Source organism: Alosa sapidissima, chromosome 1, assembly GCF_018492685.1.
Source record: "Alosa sapidissima isolate fAloSap1 chromosome 1, fAloSap1.pri, whole genome shotgun sequence".
Classification (NCBI taxonomy): domain Eukaryota; kingdom Metazoa; phylum Chordata; class Actinopteri; order Clupeiformes; family Clupeidae; genus Alosa; species Alosa sapidissima.
Genome location: NC_055957.1, coordinates 45,235,526 through 45,253,240, shown reverse-complemented (window position 1 = coordinate 45,253,240; position 17,715 = coordinate 45,235,526). Strand labels below are relative to the sequence as shown.

Sequence of the window (17,715 nt, the reverse complement as noted above, 5' to 3'; positions counted from 1 at the left end):
AGGCCTGTAAAGCTACGTGTCTGTTTTTTCCTTTGTTGAGAAATTCTTAAAAGTGGGCCAACTTTTAACGTTCTTGAGTTCACAGTCCCTCATTTTCTGTTAGGCAAGGGCTATTGTTTTCATTTACGTTTCTTTTCTTTAAAAAGGATGGGATAGTTGTTGTCCCTTTAACATGCTAAATGAGTTGAAGTTGTTGAGCAAAGTTGTTTGTTTGACCGGAATAGGGAGCTATGATCAAAGGCTTTATTTTTTATTTTTCCTGGAATAAACATATATTAAATATTTTGGTTGGTTGGCTACTGCATATTACATGTGTGAATGGAAAGGTTGGTGAAATTACGCTAGTGCAAGCCAACGCGACAGTGCGGGTTACTGCAACAATCAGTAAATCTGTCAGACTTGCCAACTGCAGCTTTAACTTTGAGTGTGTCAATCTGCTGAATCAAGCAGAGGGGTTAAACTAATCCATTCAGTTTAAAAACCTCCTTAGAGTTGCATGCTTCAGGGATTGCACAAATAAGGACTACACACAAAGAACCTTTTGGGCAACCAAAATATGCAGACGGCATCTTCAAGCAGAACTCAAATCCAAGTTACCATCCCCACATCACCTACAAATGAAGACAGAAGGTCTTCAAAAAGAAAAAAATGTTTATTGGGTAATTATTTTCTCTTGTCTCGTTCTGAACTGGCTTTCCCATTGACAATAACCAGCGGTCCAACCACAGCATCCCTGGTCATCCTTTTTCCACCTAAAAAAGGAAAAACACAAATCTAAGCCCGTCGGAAAAAAAAGGAACACAGGACACAACACAAAGGGTCATCAGGAAATTTGAACATACCTATTGCCCGCCTTTTTCTGGACTGACAGCCGTCATCACCACCATAGTCACAGCAGCTGCAGAGAGAACTCTGGGCCGGGTTGTCAAGGAGCTCCCAACTGTTGGCCATTGCAATTTTCTTATTTAAAGATAGATGCTTGAGGGGGGGGGTTAAATAAATAAAAACTGCATAGATTACCTTCCATTCTTGTCATGGCAGGCCTTCTTCCCTTGGTTAAAGCCGTTTTCCTCCCATGCCACAAGCTTACAGTGGATGTAGACCTGATGAGACGCAACGTCAGATCAGAGTTCATGCACACCAAAATATCCTTGTTATACTTGTTAAGTGAAACAGTACCGGCTGGTTAAGAGCAAATGCAAAAGCTTGCAAATAGAGCTGGATTTCTGAGCTTCTTTGACGAGGTTGGAACCTGGACATGGTTTTGCGGCTATCGGTGAAACACCTGGAAAGGAGAAATCCATTTCAAGGATCCAGCTATTGAGCATACACGTTTAAAGGTTCGAATTTAAATTGGTGCCAGTATGCTAAAGTGGACATTAACCCTTTGTTGGTGATAATAGGGTAGGTCTCAGGCCCCAGCTGGTCCTCCGTGGAAGCTAGACATTCCTCCAGCAACAGCAGCAAGGGCTGGTGGGCCTGCTGATTCACCGAGGCAGAAATGGGGATGAGGTTGCCTAGATTGTATTGGCTAGTCACCGCTGGACCACTGAAATCATCTGTGGACACAATAACTGCTCAAGAACCGCTTTACTTCCAAAAGTAGGAGGGAGGGGGTATCCTTTGGTCTGTACAAGCAACTGTAAAAGTTCTAAACTGGTGTGTGGGAAGAGTCATGGGTTACTAACAATTCAAGAAACCTACCATTCATCAAACTCATACTGAACACCAGTTCACTAGTGCCAAAGGTTTCAATGACAGGTCTGAAAATATGGGGAAGCCAACCATCAAGCCTATGAGAACACAGAAGATGAACATGTAGGTAGGTCATGTAGATTGTCTGTTTAAAGAAATAAGATAATGCGCAGTGTATCCAAGATGTGCAGTGCATAGATCATGAGCAGTGTATCCAAGCTCAAATTTGGATAGCCCCACTTGCCTTTGGTACATACAAACAACAGCCTGAAGGAGGAAAACAGCTCCCGACTCAGAATTATAGGTCAGCTTAGTAGACCAAACAATATTCTCCTTCAATGCCTTAAGAGGAGAGGGGAGAATTAACAAATATATAAACTGGCATCCATTCCACACTAATTCACGTCAGTACACCATATAGGTTTATCATTTATCCATGCTCTCCAGTTGAGGTCGCTAATGTGACGCAATCACCGTGATTCATTGTGGGTAAATAGGGCAAAAACACAAAGCTATACGCATTGAATGTTTTGGTTGCCTATGGATCCTTTCAACAAGGTAAACAAAAACAATGCTTGAACGTTCTATTTGGGCCCCAATCTACTTCCTCTGCATTAAGATAACATATGGAATGTTAAAACGGAAGTCTTGTGGGGCCAACTATGATGCTGATAATGGAACTCTTGAAAGGGTCCATAGCTGCCCTTTAGCCCCATAATGCATTGAGTTTTGATCACATGGTTTGGCAAACTCAATTGAATTTAGGCTTTTGGCATCTAAGCCGTGTTTATGGCTAGAGAGTCACTCCCTAGCATCTCCAGGAGCATAAAGCAGTAGGCAACTTACCATCATCTCCGCCCCACATCGCCACTCCACAAACGGGAAAACAACCTGTGCACCACCCGGAAGTACAGAGACGCTGGTTGGAGAGCAGTAACCCAGCCGGACTAAAGAGGGATCAAGGTCTGGTTCATGCTGCAGTCCCATCGGCCAGTTTACAGTCACAAAGTCTCCCCCACACTCCACAGAGAAGTCCACTGTCACAAAAGACATCAGGTCAATAAAGGTACACATTGCAATTTCCCTTTGTTAAACAAAACAAATCAATGGTTACCTGCTTGTACAACAGTGACAACCAAAAGTGTGACCAAATAGAAAACAGGAACCATGGTAACAGAGCATACACCTGTTCCTACAGCTACCCCTTTTATACCTCTAGAAATGTCACAGCTGGTGATCATGAAACTTCGTCATGAGGTTGTTAGGCACAATGTTCATCAGGTGCAGCTGTCTTGCCAAGGTGCAGACAATTATCGTGTGAATGGCAAACGTCTTCTCAAGTGAATTTTGATACCAGGTTCAAAAAGATTACAGATAGATAGATAGATAGATACTTTATTGATCCCCAGGGGAAATTCAAGGTCTCAGCAGCATACATACAACACAAACACATTCTTTAACAGCAGAAAGAGTAATTAAAGTATATAATATAAAAACACAACTAAGCAGTAAGGACAGTAGAAGATAAAGAATATGCTAAATATACTAAAATACAAATTATACTAACACTTAATACAATATATAAAAATATACTAAAATACAAATTACAAAAATACAAATTATACTAACTAACACTTAATCTAAATCAATTCTAAAAACAGTATCCACATAGTGGTGATTAATAAATGATTAATAAATCAGAGGCGCTTGCAATGACTGAGGCAGGGACTGAGCCTGTGATTCTCTGTGCTCTAAGGTGCTCTGTGTGAATGTGAATGAGTGTCATGGTGGTAGTGCAATGGTGATAGTGGTCATGGTGATAGTGCAAATGAGTAAGTCAACAGTGCAACAATGCAGAAATAAAGTAAAGTAAAGTCTATATATCTATATATTTAACTATTTAAGAAAATGTGTGGCCACAGTTCGGCTGTGGCATGGAGGGGGGGGGGGGGGGGGTATGCATATGTGCTAATGTGCTAATATAGCACGCAAACAGAGAGGCATAAAGACAGTGGTACAAGTGGCTAGTGGACAGACAGTACCAAACATGGAGGGGGTGAAGAGGCAGACAGACTATGCAGAGAAGTCTATCTCTCCTCTTCCCTTAAGTGAGGCATTGAACAGTTCAATGGCCCTGGGGACAAATGACTTTCTCAGTCTGTCAGTTGTGCAAGGCAGTGAGCGAAGTCTCCAGCTGATCAGGCTCTTCTGCTTAACAATAGTGCTGTGGAGTGGGTGACACTCATTGTCCAAGATGTTGATTAGTTTGTTCAGGGTCCTTTTGTCAGATAATGAAGTGATGCACTCCAGTTCAGCTCCCGCTACAGAGCCAGCTTTCCTTACCAGCCTGTCAATTCACCCCACATCCTTCTTCCTTGTGCTTCCTCCCCAGCATACTACTGCATAGAAGAGGACGCTGGCAACAACAGACTGGTAGAACATCCTGAGGAGCTTACTGCACACATTGAAGGACCGCAGCCTCCTCAGGAAGTACAGCCTGCTCTGCCCTTTCTTGTAGAGTGCATCAGTGTTGGCTGACCAGTCCAGTTTATTGTCCAGGTGGAGACCCAGATACTTGTAGGTGCTAACCACCTCCACATTGACCCCATCAATGTGGACTGGTAGCAGAGTGGGCTTAGATCTGCAGAAATCCACAACCATCTCCTTGGTCTTTGAAGTGTTAAGTTGAAGATGATTGAGTTTGCACCATTGCACAAAGTCCTCCACCAGGCTCCTGTACTCCTCCTCCTGCCCGTTCCTGATACACCCCACAATTGCAGTATCATCAGAAAACTTCTGCATGTGGCATGACTCGGTGTTGTAGCAGAAGTCTGATGTGTACAGGGTGAACAGGACTGGAGAGAGCACAGTTCCCTGTGGCACTCCGGTGCTGCAGATCACAGTGTCAGAGAGACAGTTCTTCAGTCTGACGAACTGTGGTCGTTCGGTCAGATCACAGGTTTAGTGTACACATGTACATGTACACTCTAAAAAATGCTGGGTTATTTTCTCAACCCAAACGCTGAGTTGAAACTGTTGGGTCATTGTGTGGGGTTATTTTTACTCATGTTGGGTTATTTTCTGTAACCCAGCTTGTTGGGTTGATAGTTTAGGACAGCGCCCCTCCTCTCCCCCACCTGACGTGAGCACACTACCCAGCACCAGGGTTAACTTTAACACAAGGCGTGTTTGACTTGAGGCAGATCTGTGCAGATCTGACTTGATGTGATGCATGGTGGGTTGAACACAATGCATATTGGGATGGACGCAATGCATACTGGTTAGAAATTCTGTCCGACTTCTGTCAGCCGGGGAGGGACTTACCACCGTGACACCATGTCATATGACCTTAACATATCGTGGGAGTCTTACCTAGCGTTCATGGGCTTCGGAAAAACCTTTTTCCGAGGCAAAACATCATCATTCCACGTCATTCAAGTCACGTAATGTGTGAGTCAGAGGTCGGAAACTGGGGCTAGATTTTCCTAGCGTTCATGGGCTTCGGAAAAACCTTTCTCTGAGTGAAAACATCATCATTCCGCGTCAATCACGTCACTTAATGTGTGAGTCAGAGGTCGGAAACTGGGGCTAGATTTTGCTAACAGAGTTGCCCAGTTAGGGGCTCGTCATCACTTTTGTCGTCACGTTGTAGTTCGTTTGTAGTCCATGTGGCCTTTCATGTCCAACAGTTTTAATGTGAACTTGGGAATTTGCTGTTTTTGTCACTTGAAAGCTGCATATCTTTCTTTCACGAGCGTCTTACACTATATTTTAAGCAAATACAGTTGTTTGTTTAGGATTAGTGAGTGTATGTTTTAACCTTTGTTGTGGCATCTGTGTTTATCACACATTCCGACGGCAAAGCACATGAACACTTGCTGTCGGAAAAACAAAGTAGCCATGGGGGCGGTCCTTCTCATTCCGAAGTGCCCTGAATGCACCCTTAGCCTAGCCTGACGAGCCAGACCCACATTAAAATGTAGGGTCTGGGCACTCACCGTTCGCAGTGCTCAGTCCGAGGGGCGGGATAATCAGTTGTCTTTCAAATTCCCTCTGCACGCAATAGGACAGCGGCAGCGCTATGAGTCCCATGCGTTTCCCACCAGCGTGTCACACTGTTCGCCAACAGCAACATCCATCTTATTTGTTTTCAAGTAGCAGGGAATTCAAGCCAAACCGTTGCAACTCTGCCATCAATCATTATGTTAAGCCCACCTAACGACTCTATACACGATTTCATTGGCCTGATTGAGTTTTGATTTCTGGAGCTCACAAGCCAATGGAGGTAGGCTAGCCTACTGAAAACGTTTGGATATTCTGTTATTTTCTGCTGTTGGCTAAATAGATAGACACACATATAGGGGAAACACTTGCTATTGAATTTATGTGCTACAATGCAGGCCTGTTAACTGTATGACAACAGTGGTTTATTTAAACTACATCATAAGAATTTATTTCGTCAGTCATCAGCTGTACCCCTCAAAATCCACTTTTCTCGGGTTATAGTTTTTTTTCAAGTAATTTGAATATTGTATTCGAAAGGGGAGGCAAAGAAAATACACTTGGTTGAGTATTATATTTTTTAAAGTCACTTAATTGTTCTAAAAAGCCTTTCAAACGTGTCAATGACGTCATTCATTAGCACAATGCTAGCGTGTTATGGGCAACAACGGCCCAACCTGTAAGAAATCAAAAGGACATAAGTACTCGTTCATTTAACTTTTGACCTATAACCCATGTTGAAGTTATACAAACTACAATCAAATCTGAGATTTGTCAACGACAATCAGGTGAAAGAGACAAATTTAGGTGTCTAGCTCTATTGACTCCCATTCATTCTGCACTCATGGCGATCGCCGCCAGTGGAACTCTGGTGGAACTGCAACCAAAATTCGGTACAATGGAACTTAGTACGGAGTGGCCAGGCTCTCCGTAGACGGGCTCTGGACTTATTTTCCCAATAATGACCAGTGTTCTATACATTATCCCGCTTATTACACGGCTACTTGCCAAACCGAAACAATAGACTCCCCACGATATGACTCTTTAGCCTACATAGCCTAGGCTATAGCCTATTTGTTACCGTTTCATTGTGGCTTTTGCTGAGAAACAAATAGTTCGCAACAGCACACGCTGAACTCATAGGCTGAACTTGAATCAAACATTCTTTAGAACATAGCTGATCAACTATCCGCTTTCACTTTTGAATGAAGTTCCAGTCCTTGCGTAGTGATATGAAAGACGTGAAATAGAAGCATAAAACCCATTTTCCTTGACAGTGGTCTGTTATACTTAGCAACGGTCTGTTATTGAGAATTAGCAGACCACCGAATGTTGGGAAGGCCCATTCAAGTGAATGGAGCATTCTTCAGCATTATGAAGAGCCGTGTAATAACATGAGCTAGGTAACGGTAGAACCATAGACTGTAAAAAATAGGGGTAGAACTAGCACTGCCACTAACGTTAATATTACTGAACGTATGTTTGTCAGTCTGCTGTTAAACAACTCCATGAGGTGGTCATGGTTTCCGAGTGTGTTGCGCTAATATTTTGTCTCCGGATTTTTAATGTTTGTCAACATCATTCACTGATAATGGTTCGGGAAAGTCTTGATATAAAGTTCTGTCAATAGCAGTGATTAATTCACTCTTTTTCTTTCTTTGATTGACAGGGCTGACCCCCAAATGGACCGTGGAATCTAGCTGTCTTCATGGAAGTAACTTATCACATGCTGATGCTGCTTTTATATCCATTCAAAATAAAGTAAACTGTCAAATAAATAATTATGTCGAACTGTTTTATTTCATTGCATGGCTATTTGTTGCCCATTTTCTCTCAATGCAACCCAAATACTGGGTTTAGAAAACCCGACAACTGGTCATTTTAACTAGCAGTTGAATCTATACCATATATACTGTGTGAATTTTACTCAACATTTATATAGTTATAACCCAGCATATTGGTTACCTTTACTCAGTCTATTGTGCCAATTTAACTAACGTTGTGTTGATATAACCCAGCGTTTTGGGTTAGAATCATACCCAATCTGCTGGGTTTAATAATGTACCCAGACCTTTGGGTTAGGATAACTTAATGTGGTGTTGGTCCAATAGTTAACCAGCGGCTGGGTTATATTTGGGTTATTTTTAACCCAACATTTTTTAGAGTGTATCAACACAGATGACAGATGTACATGTATATCTGTTCAGTCGGTACTGTCAGAAAGGTCTGTCCATCCATTACACTGGGAGGGTCTCATGATAATCATGCCATTTAGGCCTATCCTTTAGGAAATAATTACAGTGCATGTACAGTGCATGCACTGTACTGTTCTTCCTAGGCTTCTTATTATTATTATTACACTGCATAAAAATGCACTGTACTGTTCTTCCTAGGCTTCTTCTTCTTATTGCATTGCATGTAAATGCAATGAACTATTATTGCTGTTCTTATTATTACAGTGCATGAAAATGCACTGTACTGTTCTTCCAAGGCTTTTTCTTCTTCTTCTTCTAACGCAGTTAATGCAGCTTCAACCGTTTAACGTAGAAACTTCATTCAAACTATGTGGGCTTTGTATTTTTCATCTTTATAACTTTTATACTTTTTAAACTATTAATTAAAAACTACTCAAAATTTCCCCATAGACTTAACATAGGGCTGATGACATCATAATAGAGCACTTAACAATGCTAACATGCTAACTATGCTAACCATGTTACTTAGCTAACTTAGCTAATCATTTTTAGCAATTTTGATAAAAAAATGCTAACAATGCTAACTATGCTAACTAGCTACAGTGGGTAGGAGTCATAGTTGATGACAAGTAACAGTTACAATGGCTGAACAGTTAAAAAGTTCAGTAGTTTAAAGGGTTAAATTGTTTAACAGTGAAATATTGTAGTGAGGACTTTTATTTTGAAACAGTTTTTTGCAGAGGAAGCAGTTGAACAGGATGTGTAGTCTTAATAGGGCCAGTTTGTATGCTTAAAGCCTGAGACTGGCAGTTGATAAAAATGCATGGATTCCAGTTGCTGCTACTGAAAGCAACTGAATCCATGCATTTCCACTGAATTATTTTTGGAATCTGATCCCTTATCATACCTGTTCGTTTGTACTCGTCGCTCTACTTATCGTGACTAAATTCAAGATGGCGTCGAACAGTAAAATTCCTTAAGGTACTGTCTGTATAAATCGTCTTGTAAATAAACTACCAGTGCTTTTTCAAAGTTCTCCATGTCTCGTTTTAAATGTCAAGGCCCTCGGAAGTCTACCAATGAAGTATGAAGCTACTTTGAGCCTCGTAAATGGTGTAAAACAGTGATTTATTTGCATGGCTAGGCCGATGCCCAAGGCACCACAACGAAACACTGTGTTGGAAGCATTGGCTAACTAGAGCCATATTTCTGAGTGCAGGGGACAAGCCGAGGTGAGCTATGAGACATACTATAAGACTACAGATCCTGTTAAACTACTTCCTGTGCCCACAACTGTTTCAAAATAAAAGTCCCTTTAAACTATCCAACTTTTTAACTGTTCAACTGTTGTAACTGTCAGTCAACTATGACTCCCATCAACTGTATCCTCTGCCTTCAACTATTTTAAAATAAAAGTCCTCACTAGCTAGTTAGCATCATTAGCATTGTTAGCATAACAACTAAAAATGATTAGCTAATGTAGCTGAGTCACATAGTTAACATAGTTAGCATGTTAAAATTGTTAGAATAGTTTAGCATGTTAACATTTTTAGCAAAGCTGCTAAAAGTGATTAGCTAAGTTTGCTAAGTAACATGGTTAGCATTATTAGCATGTTAGCATAGCTAACATTATTAGCATCGTTAGCATTTTAACATAACTGCTAAAAATTATTAGCTAAGTCACATGGTTAGCATAGTTAGCATGTTACCATTGTTCACATTTTTTATAAAACTGCTAGAAAACATGAGCTAAGTTAGCTAAATAAATTGGTTAGCATTATTAACTGTGTTAGCATAGTTAACATTCCTGTGAGCAAACATTAGAGCCATTCCAACTGTCAGTTATCGTCAACTATCTACCTATATAGAGCCTTTGAACTATTTGTCTATCAACACGCATGAAACTATCTGTCTATTAACAACTTTTAAACTATCTACATTCAACTTTTAAACTGTCTTCTAAACTATCAACTTTTATTAAGCTATGCTATGTCTGTCCTGGCTTTATTTTCATGCACTCGTAATTCCCTGGAATTGCATTCTCTAGTTATTAGAGTGCATGAAAATGCACTCTATTGTTATCCGATTTCTTCTTATTAGAGTGCATGAAAATGCACTCTACTGTTATCCGATTTATTACAGTGCATGAAAATGCACTGTACTGTTCTTCCTAGGCTTCTTATTCTTCTTCTTCTAACGCATTTCATGCAGCTTCAACCGTTTAACGTAGAAACTTCATTCAAACTATGTTACGTAGGTCTTACTTAGGACAAGAGTGCTATGTATTTTTCAGCTTTGTAACTTTTATACTTTTTAAATTATTAATTAAAAACTGTTCAAAATTTCCCCATAGACTTAACATGGGCTGATGACATCACAATAGAGCCGTTAAATAATTAGAATCCTATGCCAGGTGGTCAGGCCATTAAGGCTTTAAGCATACAAACTGGCTCTATTAAGATTACACATCCTGTTCAACTGCTTCCTCTCCCAAAAACTGTTTCAAAATAAAAGTCCTCACTACAATATTTCACTGTTAAACAATTTAACCCTTTAAACTACTGAACTTTTTAACTGTTCAGCCATTGTAACTGTTACTTGTCATCAACTATGACTCCTACCCACTGTAGCTAGTTAGCATGGTTAGCATAGTTAGAATGTTAACAGTGTTGTGCATGTTAGCATTGTTAGCATGTGAGTTAGCATAGTTAACATAACTACTAAAAATGATTAGCTAAGTTAGCTAAGTCACATGGTTAGCATAGTTAGCATATTAGCATGCTAGTTAGCATAACTACTAAAAATTATAAGCTAAGTTAGCTAAGTCACATGGTTAGCATAGTTAGCATAGTTATCATTTTTGACAAACATTACAGCTAAGTAACTTGGTTAACATTATTATCGTTGTTAACATAGTTAGCACAACTGCTAGCAAACATTAGAGCCATTTCAACTGTTAGTTATCGTCAACTATCTACCTAAATAATTTAACCATTTAAACTATCCACCTATTTAACTGTTTAGTCATTCCAACTATATTAAACCTCATCTACCTAGCAAATAATTTAACCATTTAAACTATCCACCTATTTAACTGTTCAGGCATTCCAACTACATTAAACCTCATCTACCTCACAAACAATTTAACCAACATCCTGTGTGAAGAAAAAATAAACATACCATAGCCTAAAATTTAAAATAATACACAGATACGGCCTTATTATGGCTTCTATGCAAGACCTGCTCAATAAAACAAGCGCCCTCTGTTTCATTTGTAGGTGACTATATATATAATTTAAGTGTTGTTATGAACTGGTTATGTGATGATTCTGTGAATACTGGATATGGGGGCCCCGTTGTACAATGCCTGCATACCACAAATAGTGCAATCATACAATCAATGAGAGCATGTGGTTATAAATTCTTTGATGCAACAGTTGCTTTTCTGGACCAGTGAGGGACATTTGGGTAATTTTCTGTGGCACACCTGATGATCTCTCACGGCACACTAGTGTGCCCCGCCACAGTGGTTGAAAAACACTGATTTAAACTATCCACCTATTTAACTGTTTAGTCATTCCAACTATTAAACCCCATCTACCTAGCAACCAATATAGCAACCATGTCAAATACCCTAGTAACAGCCTAGCAACCAATGAGTTTAACCTAGCAACCAGCATAGCAACCACCACAACTAACCTAGCAACAGCCTAGAAACCACCTCAAGTACCCTAGCAACAGACTAGCAACCATGTCAAATACCCTAGCAACAGCCTAGCAACCACTTATACAGTTACAACCTAGCAACCAACATAGCAACCAATGAGTTTAACCTAGCAACCAGCATAGCAACCACCACAACTGACCTAGCAACAGCCTAGCAACGACCTCAAGTACCCTAGCAACAGCATAGCAACCATGTCTAATACCCTAGCAACAGCCTAGCAACCATGTCAAATACCCAGGCAACAGCCTAGCAACCACTTCCACAGTTACAACCAAGCAACCAATATAGCAACCAATGACTTTAACCTAGCAACCAGCATAGCAACCACCACAACTAACCTAGCAACAGCCTAGCAACCACCTCAAGTACCATAGCAACAGCCTAGTAACCATGTCAAATACCCTAGCAACAACCTAGCAACCACTTCCACTGTTACAACCTAGCAACCAACATAGCAACCAATGAGTCTAACCTAGCAACTAGCATAGCAACCACCACAAGTAACCTAGCATCAGCCTAGCCACCACCTCAAGTACCCTAGCAACAGCCTATCAACCATGTCAGATACCCTAGCAACAGCCTAGCAACCATGTCAAATACCCTAGCAACAGCCTAGCAATCACCACAACTTCAACCTAGCAACCACCATAGCAACCAACAGGATTACCTAAGCAACCAGCATAGCAACCACTTAATTTGGCATAACAACCAACATATGTACCCTAGCAACACTATTGCAACTATTCACCCCTTGCAAGTGACGTCACGTTTTGTTCGCGCCACAGCAAAATAGCCTAGTGGACGGCAAGAACACGAATCAAATCAATGGGTTGTAATGGGACATATCGCACAGCTAGGAGATTATAGTGAGATTTAACCGTAGTAATGCCCTTCCACGACTGTTGGCTTATTGTTTGGAATACAACAACATCCCATGTTCTTGCATAGATATATTTTGGTTTGTTTTCTTTGTGTTTCGGGAGTATTTCAACCACAATTGCATGCTTATCTCCTCAGTGTATGAAGCACAGCAGCGGTTGCTATAGCAACCATAGACTCTGAACAGGACGACATATAGCACTTAGGCAAAGTCTTTGGCAAGATCTGAATGTAAACAGATAATACCGTTCAAGTTTTTTTTTAATTTCCTATTTCTTTCAATTCTTTAACTTAAGACATGTAAGAAGTAAGTTTATTCGCTGGGCAACGTACAAACTGACGAGTTACATTAGCCCTAGCACTATGAGCTACAATAAAAACGTTAGCTAGAATAGCTAGCTTCTAAGTGTGGCAGCTAGTTATTATTTCATGTTCTGATATGACATTCTTAACGTTTTGACTATGTTACAACTGATAAAAGCAAGACAAATAAAGTAACCAAATCGCTTTGCAATATTTTAGTCCAGAAATACTTATGGGTGTTCATTTACCATAATGTTAATTACAGTAGCCTAACGTAACGTTATCTCCCCTTGCTGTTACCACCAGTTTTAATAACTTTACATTTGCGATCATGACCCATTTCATCTAACAACACCACTGGCATCTTCTTTGACTATCAGACCCCAAACAGCAATACATTGAACTACAAAGATGTTATAGTAATGGTGTTCAGTTCATCATAATCTTTATGACATAATGTAATTTGCCGTCCGTCTCCCATCTTTTTGCCGTCCAGCATGGAGCCGTCACGTGACTTAAGTCACGTGTCTGCAAGGGGTGAATATCTGCATTATTTGTTTTTACTCTGTATGATATTTTACATCATATTTTTTGCATTTTCCTGCACTGTATTTCCTTCAGGAAATGCTTTTCTAGTTCTTCTTCTTCTTCTAACGTAGTTAATAAGGCTTCAACCGTTTAACGTAGAAACTTAATTCAAACTGCGTTGCGTACTTAGGACATGTGGGCTTTGTATTTTTCATCTTTGTAACTTTTATACTTTTTAAACTATTAATTAAAAACTACTCAATTTCCCCATAGACTTAGCATTGGCTGATGACATCATAATAGAGCACTTAAGCAATTAGAATCCTAGGCCAGGTGTTCCGGCCACCTGCATCAACTGTCAGTTTCTCAGGCTTTAAACATACAGTCTCATTCTCTTAATAAGACTACACATCTTGTTCAACTGTTTCCTCTGTCCACAACATAATTTAACCATTTAAACTATCCACCTATTTAACTGTTCAGGCATTCCAACTGCATTAAACCTCATCTACCTAGCAACCAATATAGTTTGTTTTTACTCTGTATGATATTTTACATCATATTTTTTGCATTTTCATGCACTGTATTTCCTTCAGGAAATGCTTTTCTAGTTATTATTCTTCCCACCAAATTTCTGCGGCTAATTCAGCTTCAACCGTTTAACGTAGAAACTTTGTAACGTAGGTCTTGAAAAGGACACTTGAGGAATGTATTTTTCACTTTTGTAAACGTTATACTTTGAGATATTAATAAAAAAACAAGCTTATTTTTCCCCATGACATCACAATGGGCTAATTAACTTGATTTGCACCTGTATCAACTTCCAGCTGCTCAACTAGGCCATCAAAAAGCCAGTTAAACTGAATGCACCCGTATCAACTGCTTTCTGCTCAACTAGGCCAACTCTCTCTGTGTATCTCCATTCTACAAGGATATAAGGCACATTCCATCCAACTTTCTATCCATTCATCCTCTTCAAACCATTCACTCATCCACCCATTAAACTATCCCATCAACATCCATTAAACAATCTGCCTATCAACATCCATTCAACTTTGTCTATCAACATCCATCTACATTTAACTTTTAATATACTGTCTCAGGCTTTAAGCATACAATCTGGCTCTCTTAAGACTACAGATCCTGTTCAACTATTTCCTCTGTCCACAACTGTTTCAAAATAAATGTCCTCACTACAATAATTCACTATTAAATAATTTAACTTAAACAAACTACTCAACTAACTGTTCAGCCATTTCAACTGGTCAGTTGTTATCAACTATGACTCCTGCCAACTGTTTCCAAATAAAAGTTTGTTTTGCATTTTATGTTAATATACAGTATGTTTATATTTTCATGCACTGGTAATTTCCTCAAAATCACATTTTCTTATTATTATTATTATTATTATTATTATTATTATTATTATTATTATATACTCATTCCTACATCCTTAAAGTGAATCTGATAGTGTCAAAGGGTCGGCAATGGAACCAAAGCAAAGAGTGGATAATTGCAATGTGAGAGTTTGAAAGCCTAGACACCATCCGCTCATAAATATAAGGGAGAGAGGCCTTCATGGCCATTTCAGATAAGTAAACACCATATAAATCCCAAAATGAAAATGTTTATTTCAAACTAAAGATGAAGTATGAGATGGAGGTAGATGCACTTCAAGCTTCCGTGGCCTGTCAGTAAGGACAGTGACTCCATATCATATATCTCCATCTCACCTGCAAGAGAGAACAAACTTTACAGTAAAAGTAATTTGGCTCTGGTTGACAAGTGGACATTTTAAATCCTAAACCATACCTCTATACCACATCTTTAGTTGGTTTCCTGGAATTAGTTTTCCGTGATTATCAGTGGTCCCAGTACTGCATTCTGAACAAGCCCTTGAGGTTCTTTAAGTTTTTTTTAAAAAAAAAGTACAGACACACACTTGGTGGTACATTTTCAGACAATAATCAAAAGGCAAAATCTTTAAGTTCATGACTTGGTCATACCCAAGTCCACATCCCGTATTATGCGCCGTTTGCAGACCGAGTCACAGCAATGGCAAACATCACTCTCAGAAGGATCATCCAAAAGTTCCCACCTTTGAAGTAAAGCAAAAAATAAGCAACTAGTCATATACAAAATGTGTCAGTGTAGAGAAACATTACCTTTCAGACTCCTTGTTGAAGTTGCACATCTTCCTGTCCTTATCAAAACTATTTGGGTCCCATGCCACAAGTTTACAGTGGATGTATATCTAGTGGAAAAGAAATAGAATTAAACGCCCTTTTCCAAAAATTGACAGGTTTGATCTGATATGGTTAAGCAGAGCCAAGCTGTACTAGAAAGAATTACATGCCCCGTTTTATAATGCAAATATGTTGTTCGTTATTAAGTCCTGCCAAAGCATTTATCAAACTAACATCCTGAGAGGACAAAGACTTGCATGAATGAATTTTGCTATAAATAACCTTGTCTTGCCGCTATTGACATGGCCGCCTAATACATTTCAGGTAATTTTTCCCTCTCATAACAACCTTCGCTTAGCCATTCTCTTACCTCCTTTTCCAGAGAAAATCTAAAGGCTTGCAGGTAAAGAACTACTGCAGAGGACTCATATCTTGGTAGGAACTTTGAGTTACCATTCTTCCCATCATTGAGACACCTGCAGAAGGTATAGAATCAATGGAATAAGCAAAACAAAACTTCAGGAAACTGGGGCAACAGTTTCCTGAAGTTTTAGATAGAAACGCATGGTGCACCTTACCCATGGTTAGTGATGATTGGATGGACCAGTGTTGTTGGCTCCAGCTCTATGGTGTTTGATGCAACACACTCATCCAGGAGCAACAGCAAGGGCTGATGGGCATGCTGTTCCACATATGCCCAGACAGGGATGAAGGATCCCAGAGGAAAAGAGTTTGACTGTGCTGGGCCAGTGAGGTTCTCTGTGGCGACAACAATTATGAGATTAAATGCACCATTACATTTTATTCAGGTGAATTACGGCTCAAATGTTGCGTTTCTGAAATGTGTTTACATACTATTAAGGATCCCCATGTGAAAGTAGAGCTGGCTGTGGCCCTGAACGCGGACAAAACCAGGGTTGAGAAAGGGAGGAACCAAACCCTTTTCTCTTTGCACAGAAACAGAAAGATACTTTTAGAAATAGGACTGTGGATTTGTAACCTATAAAGTATACTTAAAAAAAATAGTTTTACCTTGTATATATACATTCAACAAGGAAGGACATTGCAGCTGGTTTAGGCTTTGGCCTTGGCCTGAATGCAAGTGTGTTTTTGTATATCAGCTTATCTCCAATTATCTAAAATCATAGCCAGAAGAACATCAGTCTCAAATATGGTAGAATATTTGTTTGTGTGTGTGTGTGTGTGTGTGTGTGGAGGGGGTAAGGTTACAGTGGTAAAACGACTTACCTGTTTTCTGAAATTACACGCATTAAATGGATAAAGGAAAACTGCTTGCCCTCCACCCCCAGGAAGCGGGAAGAAGTGGTTTGCGTAACAGCTCCCAAGTAAGAGCCGAGACGCATTCATAGACAGCTCTGGTCCCACCGTCCATTTCACCAACACAGTGTCTTCCCCACATTTGATTTGGATGTCTATACATTTTTCAGAAAGAGAACATGTGACTACATTGTCTTCTTTTGGAACACAAAATCATTTAAGCTGAAGTAGGTCTGAAATTATCATGCTTACCATTATCTGCAAAGACAACACATAAAACAGCAACTGTCCAAAAAATAACTTCTCTCTGAAGGATCATGGTTCATAAGGTAGGCTACAGGGGCCTGAGCAGTGAGGTTCAATTGCTGCTGGGGAAAGCTGGGGGTTAAATAAATTACCCTATATTCTACACCTGTGGCTGTTAAATCTGTTCTTCACAAGCCAATTGGCCAAGTGACCTAACCAATCCCTGAACACATCATGGCCTCCTTACACCAAACAACTTTGACAAGATTCTCTTGTCAAAGTTGTTTGGTGTAAGGTGGCCATAAGAAATAAGATAGATAGATAGATACTCTATTGATCCCCAAGGGGAAATAATCAATGTTTTGTCAAAAAGCAACTATTTGATCTTCCACCAAACCTTTTAGTTTAACAGTGGCTGTGAAAACGTGTAATGCATGTTCCATCATTGGTTGATTGCTCATCATGCCTGCATAAGACTTAGCCTAGGCCTAACCAAGAGACTGAAGAGAGAGGACATGCAGTGGTTATGGTCATAATTCATTTGGTTATATATTAAAACTTTATAAAAATATTTATAAATTAATTTACTTATGGTAATGCTCTGAAATAGGTAGCCTAATCTACATGTTTAGGTCATTTGAGGTCTTTTGCATTGGGGAAGCGATCCTACTGCCGG

At 39.7% G+C, this 17,715-nt stretch overlaps 2 protein-coding genes across 2 annotated transcripts; both read right to left on the bottom strand.

The window, feature by feature from the left end:
• Nucleotides 1-633: 633 nt before the first annotated feature.
• LOC121677759 (zona pellucida sperm-binding protein 3-like) lies at nt 634-2,947 on the bottom strand. The gene is made up of 9 exons (XM_042056737.1): nt 2,810-2,947; nt 2,542-2,732; nt 1,940-2,037; nt 1,705-1,793; nt 1,385-1,559; nt 1,180-1,285; nt 1,021-1,103; nt 843-940; nt 634-752 (listed from the first exon to the last, which is right to left on the bottom strand). The coding sequence occupies exons 1-9, from the start codon at nt 2,934-2,936 to the stop codon at nt 664-666; spliced, it is 1,056 nt and encodes a 351-aa protein (XP_041912671.1). The 5' UTR covers nt 2,937-2,947; the 3' UTR covers nt 634-663.
• An 11,989-nt stretch (nt 2,948-14,936) lies between these two features.
• zp3f.2 (zona pellucida glycoprotein 3f, tandem duplicate 2) lies at nt 14,937-17,248 on the bottom strand. The gene is made up of 10 exons (XM_042056750.1): nt 17,046-17,248; nt 16,764-16,948; nt 16,548-16,651; nt 16,371-16,462; nt 16,094-16,274; nt 15,886-15,991; nt 15,495-15,583; nt 15,336-15,427; nt 15,142-15,233; nt 14,937-15,062 (listed from the first exon to the last, which is right to left on the bottom strand). Exons 1-9 carry the CDS (start codon nt 17,110-17,112, stop codon nt 15,175-15,177), a joined length of 975 nt encoding a protein of 324 aa, XP_041912684.1. The 5' UTR covers nt 17,113-17,248; the 3' UTR covers nt 14,937-15,062; nt 15,142-15,174.
• Between the last annotated feature and the right edge of the window lie 467 nt (nt 17,249-17,715).